At 35.8% G+C, this 22,599-nt stretch overlaps 1 protein-coding gene across 5 annotated transcripts in view; it reads left to right on the top strand.

Annotated features, from left to right (window-relative positions):
- FBXW7 (F-box and WD repeat domain containing 7) overlaps positions 1 to 22,599 on the top strand; it is a 512,478-nt gene that overhangs the window by 401,608 nt on the left and 88,271 nt on the right. For 4 of the 5 annotated variants that reach the window (XM_049632296.1, XM_049632297.1, XM_049632294.1 and 1 more), the window contains 2 exons: positions 17,085 to 17,134; positions 17,776 to 18,357. In XM_049632296.1, the coding sequence (XP_049488253.1) occupies positions 17,845 to 18,357 (513 nt within the window). In that variant the 5' untranslated portion in view covers positions 17,085 to 17,134; positions 17,776 to 17,844. The remainder of the gene's footprint in view (positions 1 to 17,084; positions 17,135 to 17,775; positions 18,358 to 22,599) is intronic. The other variant, XM_049632298.1, reaches the window with a different exon arrangement.

Genomic DNA, 22,599 nt, shown 5'->3' with positions numbered 1-22,599 from the left:
ACTTTCTAGTTGAATCTATTGATGTTTTGTGCTCATAACTTTTCTGACAACCTAGAGCAGCAGTTTTCAGATTTTGGTCTTAGAAACCCCTTTACCCTCTAGAAAATTATCGAGGACCCCAAATAGTTTTTGTTACGTGGATTCTATGTGTCAATGTTTACTGCATTCGAAATTAAAACTAAGAAATTTTAAAAGCATAAGCACAGTTGTATCAGCCATCACAGTAATGGCATCATCACAAGTTGTGTAGTCAGAGGTTATATACATTTGGAAGAGAATGAGTGCAAAAGCCAGTAAGCTCTTAGTATTATGAAAGTAGGTTGACCTCAAAGATCTGGAAAGTCTCAGCAATTCTCAGGGGTCTGCCCATTACATTTTTTTTTAAATTTTTTTTAACATTTATTTATTTTTGAGACAGAGACAGAGCATGAACGGGGGAGGGGCAGAGAGAGAGGGAGACACAGAATCGGAAGCAGGCTCCAGGCTCTGGGCCATCAGCCCAGAGCCCGACGCGGGGCTTGAACTCCCGGACCGCAAGATCGTGACCTGAGCCGAAGTCGGACGCTCAACCGACTGAGCCACCCAGGCGCCCCTGCCCATTACATTTTAAATACCATTGACCCTGTTCCTGTCCTTTGAGAGGTTAGAGAATAGTTTTCTTGCCACTGAAAAAGAGTTGGAAATGCATCCTTCCCCATGTAACCAACCTTTGGTATGTTTTGGTTTGGAAGATAGTTACTCTAATCTTATAAATCAGTACTCTAGCCCAAATTGAGTAAAGATTTGAATTTGAGTATCTTTAATAACTGCTGATCTCCTTTCTTCTGATGTTATACTTAACTCATGATGAAGTAGCCTATTTTCAAGCCTTCTTAAAATTGATATTAATAAGCTGTTTAATAGCCAATAAGAATAACATTAAGTACTCACTTAAAGATGTCAGGACATCTTTAAACATTTACATGCATTATCTCTGTAATTCTTACATAATCCTGTAAGATAGAGGTACCATTTAAAATCCCCTTTTGCAGGTGAGGTAACTAAGATTTAAAGACATTAAGTAAAGTTGCTCAAGGTTACATAGCTAGGTGTGGTGGTAGATTTAGAATTTGTACAGTCTAACTACTGAACCTGGGCTGTTAACCCACTGGATATTATTATTTCAAATTTATGGAGCTGTGTCACTGTCAACTTGGCTTTGACATTGTGCTGAGATGGTCTATTTCTTAATGTTCTTTGTTGATATTAATATTATTCCTATTAATATTACCCCAGTGAAAAACCATTAGCTCTGCTGGAGCCAGGAATGGTTAAATTTGATCATAGTACTGTGTGATTTCTACTACTCTGGGAGTGAGAAACTGTGTACCAGATGGATAGTGCTTAAGAGGCAGTGGAGCATGGTTTCTGAATCTCATTTCTTCACTTTTATTTTTTTATTTATTTATTTTTTTAAATGTTTTTATTTATTTTTGAGACAGAGAGAGACAGAGCATGAGCAGGGGAGGGGCAGAGAGAGGGGGAGACACAGAATCCGAAGTGGGCTCCAGGCTCTGAGCTGTCAGCAAAGAGCCCGACGCGGGGTTCGAACTCACAGAGTGTGAGATCATGACCTGAGCTGAAGTCGGACGCTCAACCGACTGAGCCACCCAGGTGCCCCTCATTTCTTCACTTTTAAAGTAGAATCTACATCATAAGTTTGTTTTGAGAGTGAAATCAAGTTTCAATGTAAAACATTTAGCAAGGCCTGGCACAAAGTAAGATTCAGTAATAGGTAATACTTATTTTGGAGTTGTGTTGAGAATTGATAAGGAAACAGGATTACAAAGTTGGATAGCTACTTTGGGTTATAGTCTATAGCATTTCATTGCTTTGCCTAAAATCTTATCTGTTTAAACTGGCGAAATACTTGTAATCGTATACAAGTATAGAGCTACATTTGCAGATTCAAATATAGCTTTAAGAGCACTTTGTAACTAGTAAGCAAAAGCAGTTAGAATGTGTGCATGAGTTTTTGGGTGTGGGGGAGATATGGTGTGCCCCCTTTTTCCTAAAGGGGGTCTAGGAGAAAATCTCATGATTTCTTTTACTTTGCTGGGGGCATCCTTAAGGCTTTTTTTTTTTTTTTTTTTTTTTGGTTTTTACCCACTGTCCAAGGCCCTGACTGGAAGAAAGGTGATGTTTAGGGGTCTGAGAAAGAAGAGAGGTCTCTGTCTTAAGAAGGTTCTTTTATATAAAAGAGATAGTAGTAATGGTGTCCTGTTACCGTCACTTGTGCCTTTTGTTTCTCTTGCTGCTGCAAGATCCTTAATTATGCTTTGTTGGAAGATAGGTTGGCCTAGTGGAGTGAACACAAACCTTCGTTCAGACATATCTCCTTTTCAAGCCTGTTGCTAAATCTTACTAAGTCTTTGGGCAAGTGACCTTAATCTGAGATTGTTCCCTGTTTTGTAAAATGGGAATAATGATCTCAGGGTTCTAGATTAGATGAATAAGCTGTACCTAACATATTGTTAGTTTCTAGTGGGCTCTCTGTTTGCTGATTACATGAATGCAGTGGAAGCATCTTTACGAACCTGAATGTAAGACAGGCTTCTTAACTGTAAAGATTTCCAGCTAGTATTTCTTTTCTCTATCTGCGTAGGTAAGTTTCTGCAGAAGAAAAAAAGGCATATTTTTATGGCTTTCAATTATTATTATTATTATTATTATTATTCTTTTGAGTTAGCATTCTAATTTTGTCTAGGTGGGAAGAATAACTTTGGAGTGAAGGAATCCTGTTGGAAACTTGAAGTTCTAAGAAATATTCCTCCTAACAAATCTTAAAATCACTAGTTTTGGAGAGCAGTGACCACTGTTTTTGTCTGCCCGGTTATTTGAATGGCTGAGTGTAGTGGTAAAATCCTTAGGCAGTCCTCATTGTGATAAGGAATTTGAGTTGTGACCAATCCACAATGCTTCCTCTTAGTTTTAGATTGAGTGTACAACACAGCATTGTGCTGAGATTGCGGGTGTTTGGAAGTTTGAGAGCGTTTTACAACCACTGCCTTGTTAGGTTTGTCCAGAAATACTGTTCTATAACCTGAAAAATTTTAAAAATTTCTTGTCCGAAAATTACAGATCATTATGTAAGGGATCTAGTTTACTAATCTAATCATTGTGACAGTATTGCTTTATTTGTACATAAATAGAGAAGATCTTTGTAAGGAAATCATGATACTTCTTACTATTTAGAAAATAATAGCTCTCAGTCTTGACTAAAAAAAGGAAAGAAAAAAGAATAGTTTTTAACAGATTATAAATGTTTCTTGTTAGAATTAATGTTTTAGATGTTTTTGAGTTTTTATTTTTTTGGTGGTGATGGTTTTTGCCTTTTTTGCTTGTACAGTTATCATAGTATTGACAGTTAATAAGGACATTGGTGGGCAGTGATGGAGTCAGGCTAGAATGAAGTTTATTTTATTTTATATAATTATAATTATATAACTTTTATTTTTCTCATTCATACTATGTCTTACAAAGGTCTAACAAAGGTAGATTTTTTCATAATTTTTTAAAAATGGTATTTTTATAGCCATTGCTCTCTCTTTCCCTTTTTTTTTTTTTGATTCAGGGCATATGTCTTTGGCCAGCATTGTATTACCAGTACCTAGCTCATGTTAGAGTTTAATTATTTCTGTTTGTGAACTCAAATACACATTTTTTGAAACCACACTGTGTGCAGTGCAGTCAGGCAGTATTTCCCCCAAGGCCCACTCAGCCTTCCTGCCAAGAATTTGAAGAGGAAGATGGAATGATTGTTTCTTAGAGTCTCTCTGTGAATAGTGATTCTCTGACATATTCATCTGAATGAAGTAATTGTTTTTCCTCAGTGAGCAAGAAAAAAAATCCAGGCAGCAAGTTACCTGAGTTCTAACATACTGATGGAAACCTCCCAGGAACCTAGGCAAGGGGGCATCCAGCAGTAGCAAATGAGAATAGGATTCCTAAATTTAAAAAGCAGATAACAAGACATTTTTTTCCTTTGTGGTCCACATTAGTTGCCATGCTAAAACTGCTAAGATAGGAACTTTATTAAAAAAAAAAAAATAGATTAGTTTCCTATAGACAAAATTTTCTATATTACAGTGGTGTGCTTTTTCTGAAGGTCAAAACCTTATTGTAAAATGATAGTGAGACAGAGTAGAGGCCAGAGCTAAAAGGATTTGAGTAAGTGCTTGCTCATTGTGGTAGTGTGAGTTCCTTAAAGATGCTGAGTTATTCTGAAACTTAGCAGATTCTGGTTTTCTTTGGTACTGTGGTCATTGGCTGTTTAGGGTAGTGGTGTCAGATTGTTGTTCCTTCTAGTACAGTTGCTATTTTAGCTCTATTGTATTCTTCATTCAAAGTCCTCTCTACCTGCTATAGAATGTTTCACAGTATATGCTGTGCTGACTCCTTAGTATACCAGGAGTGTGGACTCTGGGAAAACTGCCACCTTACTGTTGAAGTGGAAAAGTCAGTATTCTGGACTTCTAGCTTGGCTCTCTGATGTGATTGTATCTGGTATTAGTGTAGAGAAGACCCAATTAATGGACTCAGAGCAAAGAAGTTCAAAGCCTTTTTCAGCATTTAACAGGCTCGCAATAGGAGTCAAAAGGCAGAGAAATTTTATCATTGTCCTCGATTAATACATATCCTCATTTTCAACTGAGGTGCTTTTTATATAAAGTGAAACCATAGATGAGTTTTGACAATACATATACCTATGTAATCAGCACCTCAGTCAAGAAATGGAATATTTTTATCACTCCCCAAATTTCCCTCATTCTCAAGTCCATTCAATCCATACTTAGGCAACAACTGTTTTGATTACTATCATTGTAGATTAGTTTTTTGTATTCTTAAACATTATATAAATGGAATCATATAATGTTGCCTTTTTTTCTGGCGTTCACTCAACAGTTTTTTTTCAATGTTTATTTCTGAGAGAGAGGGAGAGAGAGACAGAGCATGGGGGAGGGGAAGGACAGAGAGAGAGGGAGACAGAGAATCTGAAGCAGGCTCTGCACTGACAGCAGCGGAGCCTGATATGGGGCTCAGCCTCACAAACCATGAGATCATGACTGAGCTGAAGTCGACACTTAACCAAATGAGTCACCCAGATGCCTCTCAACACACTGTTTTTGATACCCATTTTGTTTCATGTATCAGACATGCATTCTTATTTCTTTGTATTCTTATTTCCATTGTATGAATGTATCACAATTTATTTATCCATGGTTCTGTTGGTGAACATTTGAGTTGGGTTCATTTTTGGTTCTTCTCAATAAAGCTGTTATATGATACCAGCCTATTTGTGGACATTTCTGTTGGATAAGTACCTAGGAGCATATGTGGTAGCTCACAGGGTGTGTGTGTGTGTGTGTGTGTGTGTGTGTGTGTGTTTAATGTTTATTTTTGAACGAGAAAGAGAGCGCAAGCAGGGGAGGGTCAGAGAGGGAGCAAGGAAGACACAATCTGAAGCAGCCTCCAGGCTCTGAGCTGTCAGCACAGAGCCTGATGTGGGGCTTGAACCAATGAACTGGGAGATCATGACCTGAGCCGAAGTCAAATGCTCAACCGACTGGGCCACCCAGGCACCCCACAGTGTGTGTGTTTTTATAAGAAATTGCCAAATGGTTTTCTACAGTGGTGATAACATTGTACAATCCCACTAGCCATGTATGAGAGGTTTAGTTGTTTCCTGTCTTTACCAATGTGTGGTGGGTTTGGTCCCTTTTAATTTAGCAATTCTTGTTGGTGGGAAGTTGTATTGCATTGTGGTTTTAATTTGCATTTCCTTGATCGCTAGTTTTATAGAATACCTTTTCATATGTTTATCAATCTTTTTATATTTTCTTTAGTTAACTGTGTCTCATCCAATTTTTCATTCAATATTTGAATGATGAATGACTAAGTTGGTACATGAGTGACTAATGTGATTGTTGACTTTTATCACACACATTTCAGCATTTATATGCACACGTGATACCCCTCCTGCTCCAAGAAATGATGTTGGCACCTTTCTACCTAAAAGACCTGTAGGAGAGATTTGTTCAGTGATAAGTGTGTGTTTTTCAGAAGTAGACTTTAGTTTTGAACTACCACAAAGAAATAGAAATATCTGGTAACAATGTAAGATGGACACTTAAATTTTCATATTTTAAAGTCTGTATTCCCATGCTTTACTTTAGAATGTATGAGAAAAGTTTTTGAATGTATTCTAGGAAATGGAAAATTATCCTGTGAATTTTGTATATATTTGTTGGTTAACGGTTTTAAAAATTGCAGGAAGTAATAGATTATATGGACTGTAATGAAGTTATATGGACAGTTGAGTACACTTCCCAAATGTGAAAAAAGCCTATATATTGTCTATGTCTAATCATTGGCATATCCCTGCACTTTAAAGCTTAGCATTTTATTATATACTTGATATGTGGTGTCAGTTAACATCAGGAAGAGACAATAAGCAAAAGTAATTCCTGTTTTCTTCATGGAATTGGAAGGTGAGGCACTTGAAATAACCCACCTGTTCACTTTTTTAGCCTTCTACTTTCTATAATATACATTATAAAAGACAACTCACACACAATATGTCAATCCTTTATGGTCAAGCTTATCCCTTTATCAACCCAATAGTTACTGCATTTCTTTTATTATTAGTGCATGTTCCCAACCGTTCCCTAAATTTTCTACCACTATTTTATTTTTATAAGCAGAAGGGGGAGGTCCTTGTATTCAAGACCTGTGCTTGCCAATTTCAGCAGTTCTGTGACACAGAAGAATAGATGAGTGAAGGAAGTGACTTACATTGCCAGATAGAGTTAGTAAAGGGTGGGCAAAGAACTGTGTCAAAGAGAAGAAAGACATCTTCTTACAAAGATACAGACATATGAGAACATAGAGCATATTAGGAGAATACAAGTAGATAATATTTTTGGGTAGTGTATTGTTTAAGACAAATCAGTTTATATTGAAGATGGATAGAAGTGAGACCAGATTAGGAACATCTTGTGTACTGTGCTTAGGAGTTCAGATTTTATTCTATAGAATAGTTTCAAAAGTTTTGCAGAGTCACTTGGGTTGCTTTGTTTCTGTGAACAGTGTTCTCCTCCAGTTGTCCCTCACAAGCTCTCTTTACCTGTTTAATGTTTTGCCTTCATTTGAGCAAAGAGTTCAGCATGTAAAAAGTTTGGAAACTGCCACTGAGATGTTAATATTTCATGTTCTGGCAGCAGTATAGAGGGTAGGTGAGAGGTACAGGACACAAAAGATGGGAAGATTACTAAGGATGCTGTTGAAATAGTTTGGGTAAGAGGCAGATAGTTTCTGCTTATTAAACAGCACTAGGGAAGGGGAATCGATTGTGGATCTGCTTAAGAGGTAGACTTAGGAGGACTTAGTGATGATGTGATTGGTTGGCAAAAGTGTCCAGGACAAGGCAAAGGTAGTTTGTAACAAGTAATGGGAACCAAAATGATGTCCAGATTTTCCCCTGCTCCCCATTTTTTTTAACTTCCAGAAAAGTCCCAACTATAGTCTTAAGAACTTATTTAGTCACCGAACCATTTGATAAGTTTGCTAACGTGATGTACCATCACCCCCTAACTCTTGAGTATGCATTTCTTATAAAAAAGGACATTCTCCAGCATAATCACAGTATAACCATTAAAATCAGGATATTGGCATCAGTGTATAGATTTTCTATTCCTCTGACCCCAAATACATTTCACTAGTTGTTCAAATGCTAACTCCTATAATAAAAAGATTCCATTCAAAATCATGGACTGCATCGAGTTATCTTGTATCTGGAACAGTGCCTTGATCTTTACTTTCATTCCTTTCACACACACCTTTGAAGATTATAGGGTAGTCATTTTGAACAAGGACCCTCAATTTGGGTTTGTCTAGTGTTTCCTCATTAGTGGATTCAGGTTATGCATTGTTGGCTAGAATTTCAAAGAAGTGATGCTATTTTACTTTCATTACTTTTTATTAGGTAAATGTAATATCAGTTTGTCACATTACTGATGTTCACTTTCAGTCTTTCTCAATCTTTTTTACATTGGGGAAACACTTAAAATAATCTTATCTTAGGAATCACATAAAAATTATTATATGTACAGCTCATGGTACATCAGCTTGATCAGTAAGTTGTAGATAAAATAATTTATTGATAATTGTCAGCCCTCTTTTGAGTAGAGAATGTTGTCTGTGGATCTGTTTGTATTGGAAAGTTCATTAGTCAGTCGCCTCTTTTTGTGTGATTCCTTCTTCCCACAAAGTGTATCTGTTTTTTTTTTAATTTTTTTTAATGTTTATTTATTTTTGACAGAGAGAGAGAGAGACAGAGCACAAGTGGGGGAGGGGCAGAGAGAGAGGGAGACACAGAATCTGAAGCAGCCTCCAGGCTCTGAGCTGTCAGCACAGAGCCTATGTGGGGCTCAAACTCAGACCGTGAGATCATGACCTGAGCCCAAGTCGGAGGCTCAACCAACTGAGCCACCCAGGCGCCCTAGTGTATCTGTTTTAATACAAGTTAGTAGAGCAGGTAGAGATTACAGTTTTTGTTTTTTACTTTACTGCTTTGTCTTTTTTGCCTTGTTCAAATAGGTCTTACCATTAACTTCTACTGTATGAGATCCAAATTAGATGTGGTATGTGCAAGAGTAGTTTTCCCTTCATGTTTAAAACTAAAAATGACATTTTAGCGAACGTTTCTTGGGGGAAAATACAACCCCCTGTTAATTAAGTTTAACTTACTTTCCTTGAGATAAATATCTTTTATCTTTGCATAAATTTTTCAGACTCATTAGAAATGTAATAAATTTCACGTAACAAGCTTAAACCAAAATGGGGCTTAATTTTTCTTAATGTAGGTTCAGCAGATTTAATTTAAATAAAGGTTGTAAATTCATTTTAATATTACTCACAGCATGAAAATTTTTCAACAGTGTTGAATAGTAAACCAATTCAAACCATAAGCCAAAGCAATATGAATAAAAATATTGCGTAGACACTATTTATTTTATAAAAGACTTGGAAAAAACATTTCCTTATTCAGTGATATGATCTGGCTCCAAAGCAGGCCTAGCAGTTAGAAAAGTTCTTCTTTTATTAGGTTTTAAAGACACTGCAGAGAAGGAAGGAGAACAGAGAACAGTACTACCCGAGGAATGATATCAAGAAAAGAATGATACCAAAGGAAATTAAGGGACAAGAGAGTGGTAAAGAAGAGGGAATGCTTATTCAGTAAATGTAAAAAACTACAAAAATGGTAAAAGATCCAGTGGGACTTAGCAGCCAGTTTAAAATTTGGTTTTAGTGGAGTAAATGCAAATTGCAGATGTAGTAGAGTTGAATGGGAATGAGGAATTAAATTTGGCCAAAACAAAAACATATAAGTTAAAAAACAAAAAATAGGTATTGTAATGTGAACTGAGAAATAGTGTTTTATGTTATTTCCAGTAAAGATATATATGATTGATGAGCCATGTGGACTTAAATCATTGTTCCAAACCATAAAATTTGCTGCTCACATGAATATTTGCACAGTGCTCCCCATATTGTTCATTTTGTGTTGCTTTTGTTAATCTACATTGCTAAGGACCTATTCAGCCAATTTTGGAGTCCCTGGAAGATTTTCACCTTAAGGTACATCTTTGATTTCCCGGTTAACTACATGTGGAACTAGAATTACCCAACAAATTCTGTGCTTTTGAAGTATCAATCTTTTTAGTCACATATTTATTTTTTTATAGCTTGTGTTAAAATAACAAGAAATTTGATAAAAGAAAAAAAATGATAAATAGATGTTAAGGCTAGATTTATACCCAGTTTAAAAAATACAACATGTAACATGTTCACAGTACAGCTTTTAAAAATGTGTTTAAATATTTGATACTGTGTTTGTGACCTGGCTTGAAGTTCTTTGGTGAGAAAGAATGCATATAATTGACTTTAAAAAGATTTAATAATTATTTACTGGCTAAAAAATGCTTTGAGGACTAAGCTGAACATTTATGGCTTTGGGTAGGTGCTGAAGAGAGCTGTGGTGAAAAAGGAACGTCTTTTTCCTGAGGAAGCTTAAAATCTAGTGGGAAGAGACAGATAATACATGAATAGACGGATAGATCGATAGATGGGCACTTACTGTATTGCATACACTATTCCAGTGCTTTTATACAGTGCTATGGAGAAGAGTAAAACAGGGCAAGGGGGAAAGGAAGTATGATGCAAGGGAGTTATTATTTTTAAAACTTTTTTTCAATGTTTTTATTTTATTTTTGAGAGACAGAGTGTGAGCAGGGGAGGGGCAGAGAGAGAGGGAGACAGAATCTGAAGCAGGCTCCAGGCTCTGAGCTGTCATCGCAGAGCCTGACGTGGGGCTCGAATTCATGGACTGTGAGATTGTGACCTGAGTTGAAGTCGGATGCTTAGCTGACTGAGCCACCCAGGCACCCTGGGAGTTGTTATTTTAAATAAAATGATTAGGGAAAGTGTCATTGTGTAGGGGGCATGTGAACTGATTCTGAAGAAAGCAATGGGCAGAACCATATGGATCTACTGGGGAGAGCATTCAGGCAGACGGAGTGGCCAGTGCAAAGGCTCTGAGATAGCAGCATATTTTCTTCTTGAAGAAAGAACAAGACTAGAAAGAGTAAAGTTAAAAAAAAGAACAGAATATAAGCAAATAGTGTTGGTGGTGTGTGTAGATTATTATATAGATAGGTAACCATAAAAATTGACATTTATTCTGAGTGAAATGGCATTTTATTATGTATTCCCACATACTGTTAATCAGTTTGGTTATAATTAACAAATAAATTATTAACTTGGGGTATGTATAGATTTCATATGAGGTTGGAGTGTTGGTAAGTGGTGTGGCCAGAAGAGGGCTCCTGGTGACTAGGGAAGCTGCTTTCGGATTCAGGGAAAATCCTAAACTGCTTGCTGAAGGTGATTGGAAGTTTTGAGTTATCCTTTTTGATCATCAGTACAATTTGGTTTGTTTTCCTGCGATCTATGTCTTAAAGCTTCTTAAATGACTTTGTAGTCTAATGGATCATCCCCTGCCATGTAATTTTAAAAATGTCTAAAAATTTCATAGTCATTTGGAGGCTTTGGCAGTTTGCTTAAAGTTACCCCTTGTTTTATTAGTGTAACTAGTGTTCCTCAGTTACTTAGATTTAAAGGTAATTTCAAGGTTAATGTTTGTCTTGGAAACATCTTTTGAGGCTTACAGCTCTAATTTACTCTTAAGACAGGCTTTCAGAGCTCAACTTGTTTAACATGTGAACTTGCCCTCTTTGATTCCTTTAAGCATCCTGAAATAAGTTCAAATGGTTTTGAATAATCAAAGATTTTTGAAAAGCAAGGTTCATGAGAAATTAGTCAAAAAGTTTCTGAGCAACTAGTTTAAAAAAAAAATTTTTAAATTTCATATATTGAAATTAGGTCTGAAATGCCACTAAATGAACAAAGTATAATGACCAAAAGTTAGCCACTATTTTCTGGGACATGGGTAAAAGTCCTGGAGTAATTCTCTTCTATCACAGTAACCTTATTTCTGATTTTTTTTGAAAAGCAAAATTATTATCATACTTCTCCTTCATCCTAGGATGGAACTGACTGTTGAGGCATCTCTTTCTTCAGACATCCTTAGGTTCATAATTCCCTGGACTTCACACTATTGTGAAAGATGCTGCCAGAAGAACCCTGTTTTGCCCACTGTAATTACAAAGGGAAAAGTGATGCCACTCTCTCCCCTTTTCTTTCTAGAGATTACTTTATACAAAGTATAACTTTATTTAATATAGGCTATCTGAATTTTCATTTATGTGAGAAATCTAGTGATGAATATCTATTAGAGCTTTCAATTTCTTTGATCATTTATCCTTTGTTATATATCCAGAAGCAATAATTGGTAATGCTGTGGCTTCTTCATCGGTATCTCAAAATACTGTGTGAATCTTGCATTGCAAGCACAGCTCTGTCTAAAGGATTGAGATAAAGTAGGTACAATTCATGCTCATTATTTGCAGATCTGTATTTGCAAATTTGCTTATGCACTACAGTTTATTTTTGACACCAAAAAGCAATATTCATGATGTTTTCACAGTCATTTGTGGACTCAAGCGTGCACAGGGTGGCAAAAAAATCACTTGGCATGCACATTCCTTTCTGAGGTCAAACAAAGTGACTCTCTGCCTTCTTGTTTCAGCTCTCATACTGTAAACAAGTGTCCTTTTTATGGTTTATTTAGTGAAATATTTTTCATTAAAAGCTTTTCACTGGTAATTTGCCATTTAAAATGGTCTCCAGGCATAGTGGTGAGGTGCTGTCTAGTGTCGTGATGTGCCTTATGGAGAGCATAAGACAAGCTTTGTTCAAGCATGAATTTATAGTATTGCTGACTGTGAGTTCAGTGTTAATGAATCAACAATATGTATTCAGTACATGTCTTTATATAGAAACATACATATGAAAAGATTATATATTGATCAGTTGGCCAAAATGTTTGTGACCAAGGCTTGTAGGAACTTAACTCTGTGTTTCCTCTAGGAGCAGTGGCTCAGTATTTGTGGTAACTTTATAGAACACAATTACTGCGAATGATGAGAATGGACTGTGTTTAATTAAAGGTGATTTATAGAGATTTTAGGTATCTGAAATATTTCATAATTACCTCTTTAAACCATTGTTTCAGGTTTGTTTAAATACATACACACATACAGAGTTATTTATAATGTAAAATCTGATTTTTTCATGGGTTCTGGTTGGGTTAAAGGTCAGCGATTAACTCGTAAAGAAACATTTCCAACATTATTCTCTAGAAAATTAAAATGTGCCTGAAGCATATTGAGTGTTCAGCAAGTATTTGTTTTAGAATAATAATCTTTGAGCACTGTAGTGATTCTGGTTTTGGAAAAGAAGGCTGAGTATCAGTGTTAGAGAATAATACTCTTAGGATTTTATCATCTATAGTTAATGTAGACTGAGGCACATAAAAGAAAACTCAGTTGAATGTCTCTTTCTGGTCCCTACTTTGCTTGAAGCTAGCTGGAAGCTAGCAATCTTGAGAAATTTACTTAAATCTCTTCCAGCTTCAGTTGCTTTCTCTGTGAAGTGAGGAACATTTTCAATTTAAAATTTCTATGGTTTTCTTGACTTTGAATCATTTCCATTCTTCTCATGCCCAATTGTCAAGGAAATTGTGAAATTTAATGTCAAAGTATATTAGCCATCAGACTTTATTTTCCTTACTTCCAAGTTTGGTCTCACTAGTTATTGATAAAAACGTAAGTTATGTATTTGATATATCTTGACATTATATATTTCTGGTAAAAAGAAATAAAAGAGCATTTCTGGATTTTACACTGACTTTTTAGGATACAGGATTCTGTTTGTTGATGTTTGTGTTTCTTACAAGTTCTAATTCTACAGAATTAGAGTTTTAAAAGTGAAAGTGTGCATTTTTTGTTAATATTTTATTAGCTTTTCCTATATGGCAGTTTTAAGTTTTAGGTCAACTTTGTTTTCTTTTTCTTAATGTGGGGTTTTATAAACTACTTTTTAAAAGATCCCCCCCCCATAGGTATTAATCGATTCTGATCTTATTGGATAAATATTTATTATTTTAATTAGGTCATTAGCTTCTTTAATAGATTATTATTAGAACTAATTTCCTAAAAACACTGGATTTTTTTGTTTAATTTTGTGTTTATGAATACCAATAGAAGATGAAATTTTCATTCCTATTTTCCATTCCCAAACTGGGTCAGAGAAATCCAGTCTAATATATATACTACTTGGACAAATTTTTATGTAAGTCTGTCAGTTAGATATTTGTAGCCTTTTCAAATATTCTGGGATTCCTCTAATCTGACTTTTAGCTGTGTCATTGCATATTTTATATTGGCTGTGCTTTAAATCTGATTCTTTTACTTGGATTTACCATTTTTGACCAGGTCTGTTTGTAAGAATCTGTATTATTTTGAAAGCTATCTCTATGCCATGGTTGTAAATATGAGTCAGTTAACTTTATTGGCTTAAATTAAGACACTTTATTCTCTGTTCTTCCCAATGTAACACTAAAGTTACAGAATGATAGTGATTTGAATTTTTGTTTTCATAATTGGCAACAGAAGTATTCACCAGTGACAGTACTAGTACTATTTTAGAAATACCAGTCATACACTTTCTATTTGTTGATAGGCTGACTGCTTACCAACCGTCTCCTCCCTACTTCTCACATATTCTTTATGATTAGCTTTATGACCTTTGTTCTTTCACCTTTTGCACTTTATGAATTGCTTTCAATATGGCATTTAACCTGTTTCAGTCTCTTAAAAATTTGCCTGTTAGGTTGGACACACAAAGGGCAGTTGGTTGGGGTTTGCATTATCCCAAGGTACTGACCCTGTTATCGTGCTGTTCTATGCATAAACATCCAAGTGAAAAATGTTCTGTTAATGTTAGGAGAGCTGACTTTAGATACAGTTATGAAAGCAAGATTTTGATTGTTTGAAGGAAACCTATGAATAGTAGATTTACCTTATATACATTGGGATACTATATATATTCATTTGTGTAGGTCAGTGTTTTTCAGCATGTTATTTTTAACCTGCCTCTCTCTAATGTTTTCATAGTTTGTCTTCTACATATACTAGCCAATAAGACTTTGATGACCTTTATTTTCTGTAGTTTTTTTAATTTTAATTTTTTATAGAAAACAACAGATATATTATTTAATGTGCTTTTCCTAAGACCTACTTTCCACCTCAAATAGAAATTTTGTTGTTGTTCTTGTCTGAGTTGTAAATACGAACGACTTGACTTTTTAAAGCCATATTTAGTATGTATTACATCATAGCTTATTGATTATATTTGATCATCGAAATCTCATGCACCTAGGAAAGTTTCCTTCTCTCCCCCTGAAGGACTATTTCATACTTCTTTCTTCAAATTTCTAACACTCTTCTCCCAAGATCACTCTGATGATGATGACAATGATGACGTTGCTTCCTACTTTAGAAAGAAGAAGGAAAACAGTTGAAGGAATGAGTAGAGAATTTCCAAAGACTTCTACCTCTGTAAAAACCCACCTATTTCCAGCTGTTTCCACATTGAAAAATATGGTAAAAAGAAATAAATTTAAAGTACCTGTGATACCACACTTCTTTTCTATCTTTTGCCATAAAGTTTCCTTTTTTTTTTTTAACTAAAACTAGTCCTCCATTTTTGAATTCTTTCTCATCATCCCCCCCTTTTTTAAAAAAAAATTTTTTTTTTTTTTTTAACATTTATTTGAGACAGAGAGAGACAGAGCATGAACGGGGGAGGGTCAGAGAGAGGGAGACACAGAATCTGAAACAGGCTCCAGGCACAGAGCCCGACGCGGGGCTCGAACTCACGGACCGCGAGATCATGACCTGAGCCGAAGTCGGCCGCTCAACCGACTGAGCCACCCAGGCGCCCCTCTCATCATCCCCTTTTAATTAATTAAGAAGAACACCACATTTTGTACCAGATCACTCTTGTTAATATACAGATACACTACACTGCTAGGTCTCCAGTCTTGAAGAATAAAAAATTTTCTTTTAATTCTGTTTTCCCTACCAGTTACCACTCCCTTTTGTTTGTTATTATTTTTTTTTAAATGTTTTTATTTATTTTTGAGACAGAGAGAGACAGAGCATGAGCAGGGAAGGGGCAGAGAGAGAGGGAGACACAGAATCGGAAACAGGCTCCAGGCTCCGAACCATCAGCCCAGAGCCTGACGCGGGGCTGGAACTCACGGACCGCGAGATCGTGACCTGGCTGAAGTCAGACGCTTAACCGACTGTGCCACCCAGGCGCCCCTTGTTTGTTATTTTTTGCAGCAAATTCCTAACTTGTTTGTACCTACCATCTCTGTTCTCTTTTCCTACTCTCTTAAATCTACTTTAATCAGATTTCAACTAACAAAACTCCTATTACTAGTGACTTCCATGTTACTGAATCCAATGGTCAATTCTTTCTGTTCATCCTACTTGATCTATCATCAACAGTTGTCATTTTATACTTTGTCCTTCAGGGTATACTTTCTTCACCTGAATGTTTCGAAGATACCACCCATTCCCAGTCCTCCTTGTTAGTTACCTTTGTTGGTTAGTCTTCTTCTCTTTGAATGTTGGAGTGTCTCATAGCTCAGTCGTTGGAACTCTTCTCTTTCTATACTTACACTTCTAGTTGTAATTAGAATTAAAGAATTTTCCTCCCACACTACAGCTTATTTATTAGCAAGTGTAGATTATAGAAAGTAAAATGAAATATTGCTATTTTAAAGCTATCTTTCAGACTTTCAAACCCCATTTCAAAACTTACAGTGAGAACTGAGGCACTTTGGGAGATTTACCATCTAGTGGCAAGGGTTCGAAAAGTAGATAAGGCTGTTTTAATAAAGACCATTGTGATATAATGTAGTTATTCTTAGGGCATGATAGAAGATGTATGTTGTATTTGTTTTATCTCATAAACCTATAAAGATATTTTTAAAAGGAGTTTTATATGAACTTGGGCAGTGTATTGGCATTATTTTATATGACCTCAAACACGTCCATATAGGTATCTGCAAAGGGTGAAATTTAGGAATGACCATTATGAAAAGATTCTATATCAGATCAAATTTTAGTGTCAGTCTATAAAACTTTTATAAAAGCAAATGTGTCTGATATATAGCATTTGAAAATGCAGTTAAAAAATAAGTTTTAGGTGCTTACAATACCACCGCCCAAAAGCAGTTTGTATTTTGAAATCTTGTATTTATGCAGTTTAAAAATGTTGTGATCATGTAATTTCCCTTAGCATAATATAAACATAATATAAACATCCATGCCCTCAAATCTTTAAAAATGAACATGGTGTTTAGGAATTGCACTATATGTATCCCATCTCATGGATTCCTTTTCTTGAACGTTTGGGTTTTGATTATTTTTATTTACATTTATTTTTATTTTTTGCTTTTGTGGATAAAGCTGCAGTGAGCATCCTTTGCATAATTTTTTTTTCTGTTTTAGGATTACTTCCTTAGGATAGATTGCCAGAAGTGGAGTTACTGGGTCAGAGGGTATGAACTTATGAACTTTTTTTCCTTTTTTAAAAAAATAAAAGTAAAACTTTTTGTTTATTTACTGTCCATTCAATTTATATTCATTGTGAACGATGAAAATCATAATGAATTATACTTGGTGCCTGTCGGAAAACTATGTCTTAAGGCAAGGTTCTATGATCAGAGAAGTTTGGGAAATTCCTAAGGTAAGAAGGCCTTTTTATCTTGGTTTACCTCAACATTTCCTGAACTTAACTGAGCATTGAATTTTTTTTTTTTTTTATGATGTACTTCATAACATCTTCTGGAAGCTTTACAAAAGATATCATTTATGAACTGATTTAAAATTGAAAATGATTTTATTGGTTAAATTATGTTTTGGTCAAAGCAACTAAATTATCAGGCTTCATTCTAAAATTGTTTTTTAAAAGATTAAAATAAAGCTGTCACTATGTGATTTTTGTGTCCGTCTTTATAAAGTGTCGTAATTTCTACATTTTAAACTTTATTGATTTCTAAAGAACATCTTAATGTCTCCATGGCATCAGATACTTTATAATCTTTAATGAAATTTGGAATATAGACCTAGGACATAAAAGTGGAAGATAATATAGATTGAACAAACCTTTTTCTCCCCCCCCCCCCATTTTTCCCTACAGAATGTGAAATCCTTTGCATCTTCTGATAGTCTAGCCAAGGTCCAAGAAGTAGCAAGCTGGCTTTTGGAAATGAATCAGGAACTGCTCTCTGTGGGCAGCAAAAGACGACGAACTGGAGGCTCTCTGAGAGGTAACCCTTCCTCAAGCCAGGCAGATGAGGAGCAGATGAACCGCGTGGTAGAGGAGGAACAGCACCAGCAGCAGCAGCAGCAGCTCCGACAACAAGAGGAGGAGCACACCGCAAGGAATGGTGAAGTCATCCGAGCAGAACCTAGGCTTGGAGACCAGAACGACTCCCAGCAAGGACGGTTGGAAGAAAACAACAATCGATTCATTTCGGTAGATGAGGACTCCTCAGGAAATCAGGAAGAACAAGAAGAGGACGGAGAACATGCTGGTGAGCAAGATGAGGAGGATGAAGAGGAAGAGGAAATGGACCAGGAGAGTGATGATTTTGATCAGTCTGATGACAGTAGCAGGGAAGATGAACATACACATAGTAACAGTGTCACAAACTCCACTAGTATCGTGGACCTGCCTATTCACCAACTCTCCTCCCCGTTCTATACAAAGACAACAAAAGTGAGTATATTTAGTTCACTGTTCCCCTGAGACGTTTACCTATCCACATTCATTGTAATGAAACTGTCCTCACACTCTTTGTTATTACCACAAAATTCATCATCAGATGTGTAGTAATAAAATGAACTAATTTTTGTTTTACAGAAAGTATTAGAAACAGAAGTACTGATAATGGCACAATCTTATTACAAACGAAGGGAAGGGTAATTGATCCTATTACTATGAAAAATCATTAATATCAAATTTTACCATAAATTTTATCCCTAGGACGGGTGTTAGTAGTTTGTGTGCAGCAGAGAGTGTTGCAGTGAAACACGATTTGTGTAAATCAAATCGTAAAGAAACTTTTCTTATTTACAAAATGCAGCTGCTGGGGTGGGCTGTGTATTCGCAGGTGTCACTCCAAGGCACAAGTTATTGTCAAGTTTCTGCCACCACTTCCCTTATCTGCAGTTTTTGTTTTCCTTCCCATTCCTAGAAGACAGCTCTGTTGTATGTGCCTTCTTATCTCATTCAGCTAGTGGTAGCCCATGGAGTTAGCCATAGTCTTGTTTCAAAAGGTAGGCAGACTTCTGTCTAAACCAGAGAAATCTTATCAACTCTGGGACTTGTTGATTAATCTAGTGCTAGAACAACATTTCCATTGGATGCAGTCCTTTGTGGCTATGCCAGAAATTAAGGACTGAAGTATACCAGTCAGTCATACTGTCTGTCATCTTTGCTACTAGATAGGCAGGGAGGTCCTGAAACATTGAAGTCCGACTGAGATGGAAGGAGGAAGTGATTGGGCAGTTGCAGTAAATTTGGAATTGCCGGTGCTTGTTTGGGATGGCATGTGGACTTCTTTCCTCAAAATACTCCTGGCTACTCCTTAAAATTGTGGTTATGACAAAGGGTGGGGATTGTAGAAGAAAAGAAGCAGCATTATTTCTCTCACTCCCCAATCTTTCTGTTGTAGTCTCTCCCTTCCCCTCCCAATCGAATATAGTCCAAATGAAATGATATAGTGTCTGGGCTTTACCTCAAAATAATACTGAAGGGGAGAAAAGGAGACAGTATAGATTGGTCATGAGTTGCTGATTGTTGAGGCCAGGTTACAGAGATTAGGGTGGGGGTGGCTCATGAGTATTCTTCTGTGTGGTTTTCAAAGTATGTTTAAAATATTCTATAATCGAAACATTTTTAAGTTGTAAGGAATATGAACACACATACACACTAACCCTAGAAAATGATAAAGTTGTAAATAGGAGTTTTCTTTACATACTTGGTCTTTTTGACTAGCTCCTAAGTCAAGTAAGTGCTGACTTCTCCTCCTCATTGAATTTTATTTTCTTTGTATTTTGGTGCTGTTGAAATTACAGGAAATTCAATAAGACGTCAGGTACTTTTTGCTGGACTTAGAATTTAATCAATATTTTAGGCAGTGTTGCTATCTATGGTCTAAATTTAAAGAGGAGAGAAAGTGAAAAGAATTATATTCAGAATGAATGAGTTATGTAACACAACTTTTGCCCCCCCCCCCCCCCCCCCCCCCCCCAACCAGGCTTCTACGCTCATAAATCTTTATGTTTGCATGCTGTTTGGTTCTTTATTTATCATTTGAAAATTAGATAAAAATCATGACTGTCCATGTAGAATAGACTTATAAGTTAAACAGTTCTTTGGTATGGAATATTTTCATTCAAATGATAGCTTACTTACTTTACAGACATTAAAATGAATAATGTCCATAGTAGTCTATCCTCTTGTTCTTATTTGCTTATTTTTAAATTTTATAGTGAATCAGTGATTTAGCCCATAAAAAATATACAAACAGATGTAACATCGTCTCCCTTAATGTAACTTGACCTGGAATAAAATGTCTCAGGAACTAGGTTTAATACTTGAATTGCTGTATCATTTTTGCTTAAGGCTGTGAAACTTTAAACTCCTTCTAAAACATGTTTATCCCTAATTTACCTAGCCTGTCTACAAGTTTAGATTTTATTTAGTTGGTTTGAGAAGGGGCTGACTTCAGTAGTGATTTATATCCATTCTGCCATCTCTGTCTCAAGGTGTTGAAGTGCTTTGAATCTCTACCCCTAATAGCTACAGCCTGCTTTGTTGGTAAGGCTAAGACCTTTTACAGTGCAGTCCACCCAGCTTCTGTCCCCCAGATCTCTTGATCTCTCCCCCTCAAGGTTACTACATTAAAAGAGGGGGTTTCTACCTCTCTTCTTCCTGAGGATTCAAGTGGAAGAATGGGGCTTAATATTTTACTGCATTATCTTGTTTAAGAAAGAAGTTTAATTGAAACTAAGCATTGTTGAACAATGCAAAGCTATCAGTGAGTTCTGCTATATTTTAAAGACAAGAAAGCCAGCTAGACAAAACATATAGTTTTCCAAAAGGAGAAGTCATTAGATTGTTCTGTAGGAAAACTACCAGTACACAGGTTTGACAGATGTTTTATCTTTTTTTTTCCCTTCAAGATGAAACTGTAAACAGAACTTTTAGGTGTATTTTATGTAGTTATATCGTTACCTCCTTAAAAACAAAGTAACAATTTTAAGGCAGTTTTTTCCTAGTGTCTCTCAGGTCATGAAATGCAAGATATTGTGCAGTCCACACAAGGCCACAGGAGTGGACTGAGTACTAGCAACTACAGGGATAGATGTGTATATGTGCATGAGTGTCTGTATGTATGTGTGTGTGTGTCTGTATAGGTATGCTGTGTACATACTTTTGATATGTTGTTTATTTTGAGGTCATTTTCCTTCACAAATATGGCAAGAAGAATATAAACTATTTGACTGCCAAGGCAGCAATGCCCTTCTGCAATGAGGTATTTTGAGCTTCATTTGGCCCATTTTCCTTTTTTCTATTCTTGAAACTCTCTTTAGGATCATTCCCAGAGTGCTTTATTTTCTCACCAATACTTTACAGATGTCACCTGTTACTTCATTGCTTAAGAAGAAAATGTCGGTCACTCATGTATATAATAAATCTTAATATAGTAAATAAGGAAACGCTCTCATTATTTCAAATGTAGAACTGTAGATTGTGAGTAACTTGTTTTGTGAGTGTTCCGCAAGACCAGCGAACATTTCTAATACATTTTAACTTGATAAACGAGCAATGTCTTGCAATACGAGTACCATGTGATGCCAAATGTCACATGATCACAGCTCGCTTTGATATACTTCCTAGTCCTTTGATTACAAGCATGTTTCCAGAATGAATTATGCTCCCAAACCAAGGTTTTACCGTATTTTTATTTTAGAGCAGCTTTAAATTTTGATCATTCTAAACATAAAACACTTCAACAGATTTTACCCTTGGCCACAGTTTCTTTTAAGTCTTCTTAAACTGTGACTTTTAAGAAGAGTAGTGGTAAAAGAATCATTAAAAAAAAAAAAAAACCCTTTTAATGTTAATATGGGATTAGCCTTTTACTTTACAGTTTTATCCAACATATCTTTCACGTGTTTTTTTTTTTTTGGGGGGGGGGTGCAGTTTCTTAAATATACCCTGGAGCCAGCTATACTTACTTATTCAATCATTCCTGAACATGCTGTATATGCAAATATATTAATGAGAAAATCCACTTTTGGTCTTTCCTTGCCTTGGTCTTTTCTTTGAAAACATACTGAAACTATCAAAACTCTTAGGGCAGTCTTTTTTTCCCCCAGTCACCAAAGATTTGTTCATATGGGAACCTACGTAATAATGTACATTAGAAATTTCAGACCATCTTAATGTTAAAAGTCAAGTGTAAGGGCAGTCAAGAATTGGTATTTATTAAGCCCGTATACTGTTTGCAAGTTCCTGTGATAGATAAGTAAGTAGAAGTTACAGAGAGACCAAAAATGACACTGTAAGTGACCAGAGATTTTAATCCAGATCTGCCTAATTTAACAAAACAAAACAAAACAAACAAACAAACAAAAAAAAAAACCCCACACCTTTCTTTCCATGTGCTATGCTGCCCCTTATGGTAGAATTTGGAAAATATTGCTACACAAGATTTTCAGCAGAACTACAAGTCTATTCAGGTTCTAGACTCTGGAGTGGGATAACTTTCTAATACAATGTCGCATTTGAAATCATTAGGGCTCAGTTAAGTGGTTTTCCGTGTGGTATTTAACAAAAATTATTGAAGATATAAAGGTTCAAGGCTAAAATTGTAACAAGAAGAAATGACAGTGAAATTTGAGATTGGAAAACAGGTATCACTTTTCCAGAGTACACCAAACATGTTTT

This window comes from Panthera uncia, chromosome B1 (assembly GCF_023721935.1).
Source record: "Panthera uncia isolate 11264 chromosome B1, Puncia_PCG_1.0, whole genome shotgun sequence".
NCBI lineage: Eukaryota > Metazoa > Chordata > Mammalia > Carnivora > Felidae > Panthera > Panthera uncia.
Note: the sequence above shows the minus strand (reverse complement) of the source record. Positions and strands in the feature narration are given on the sequence as shown.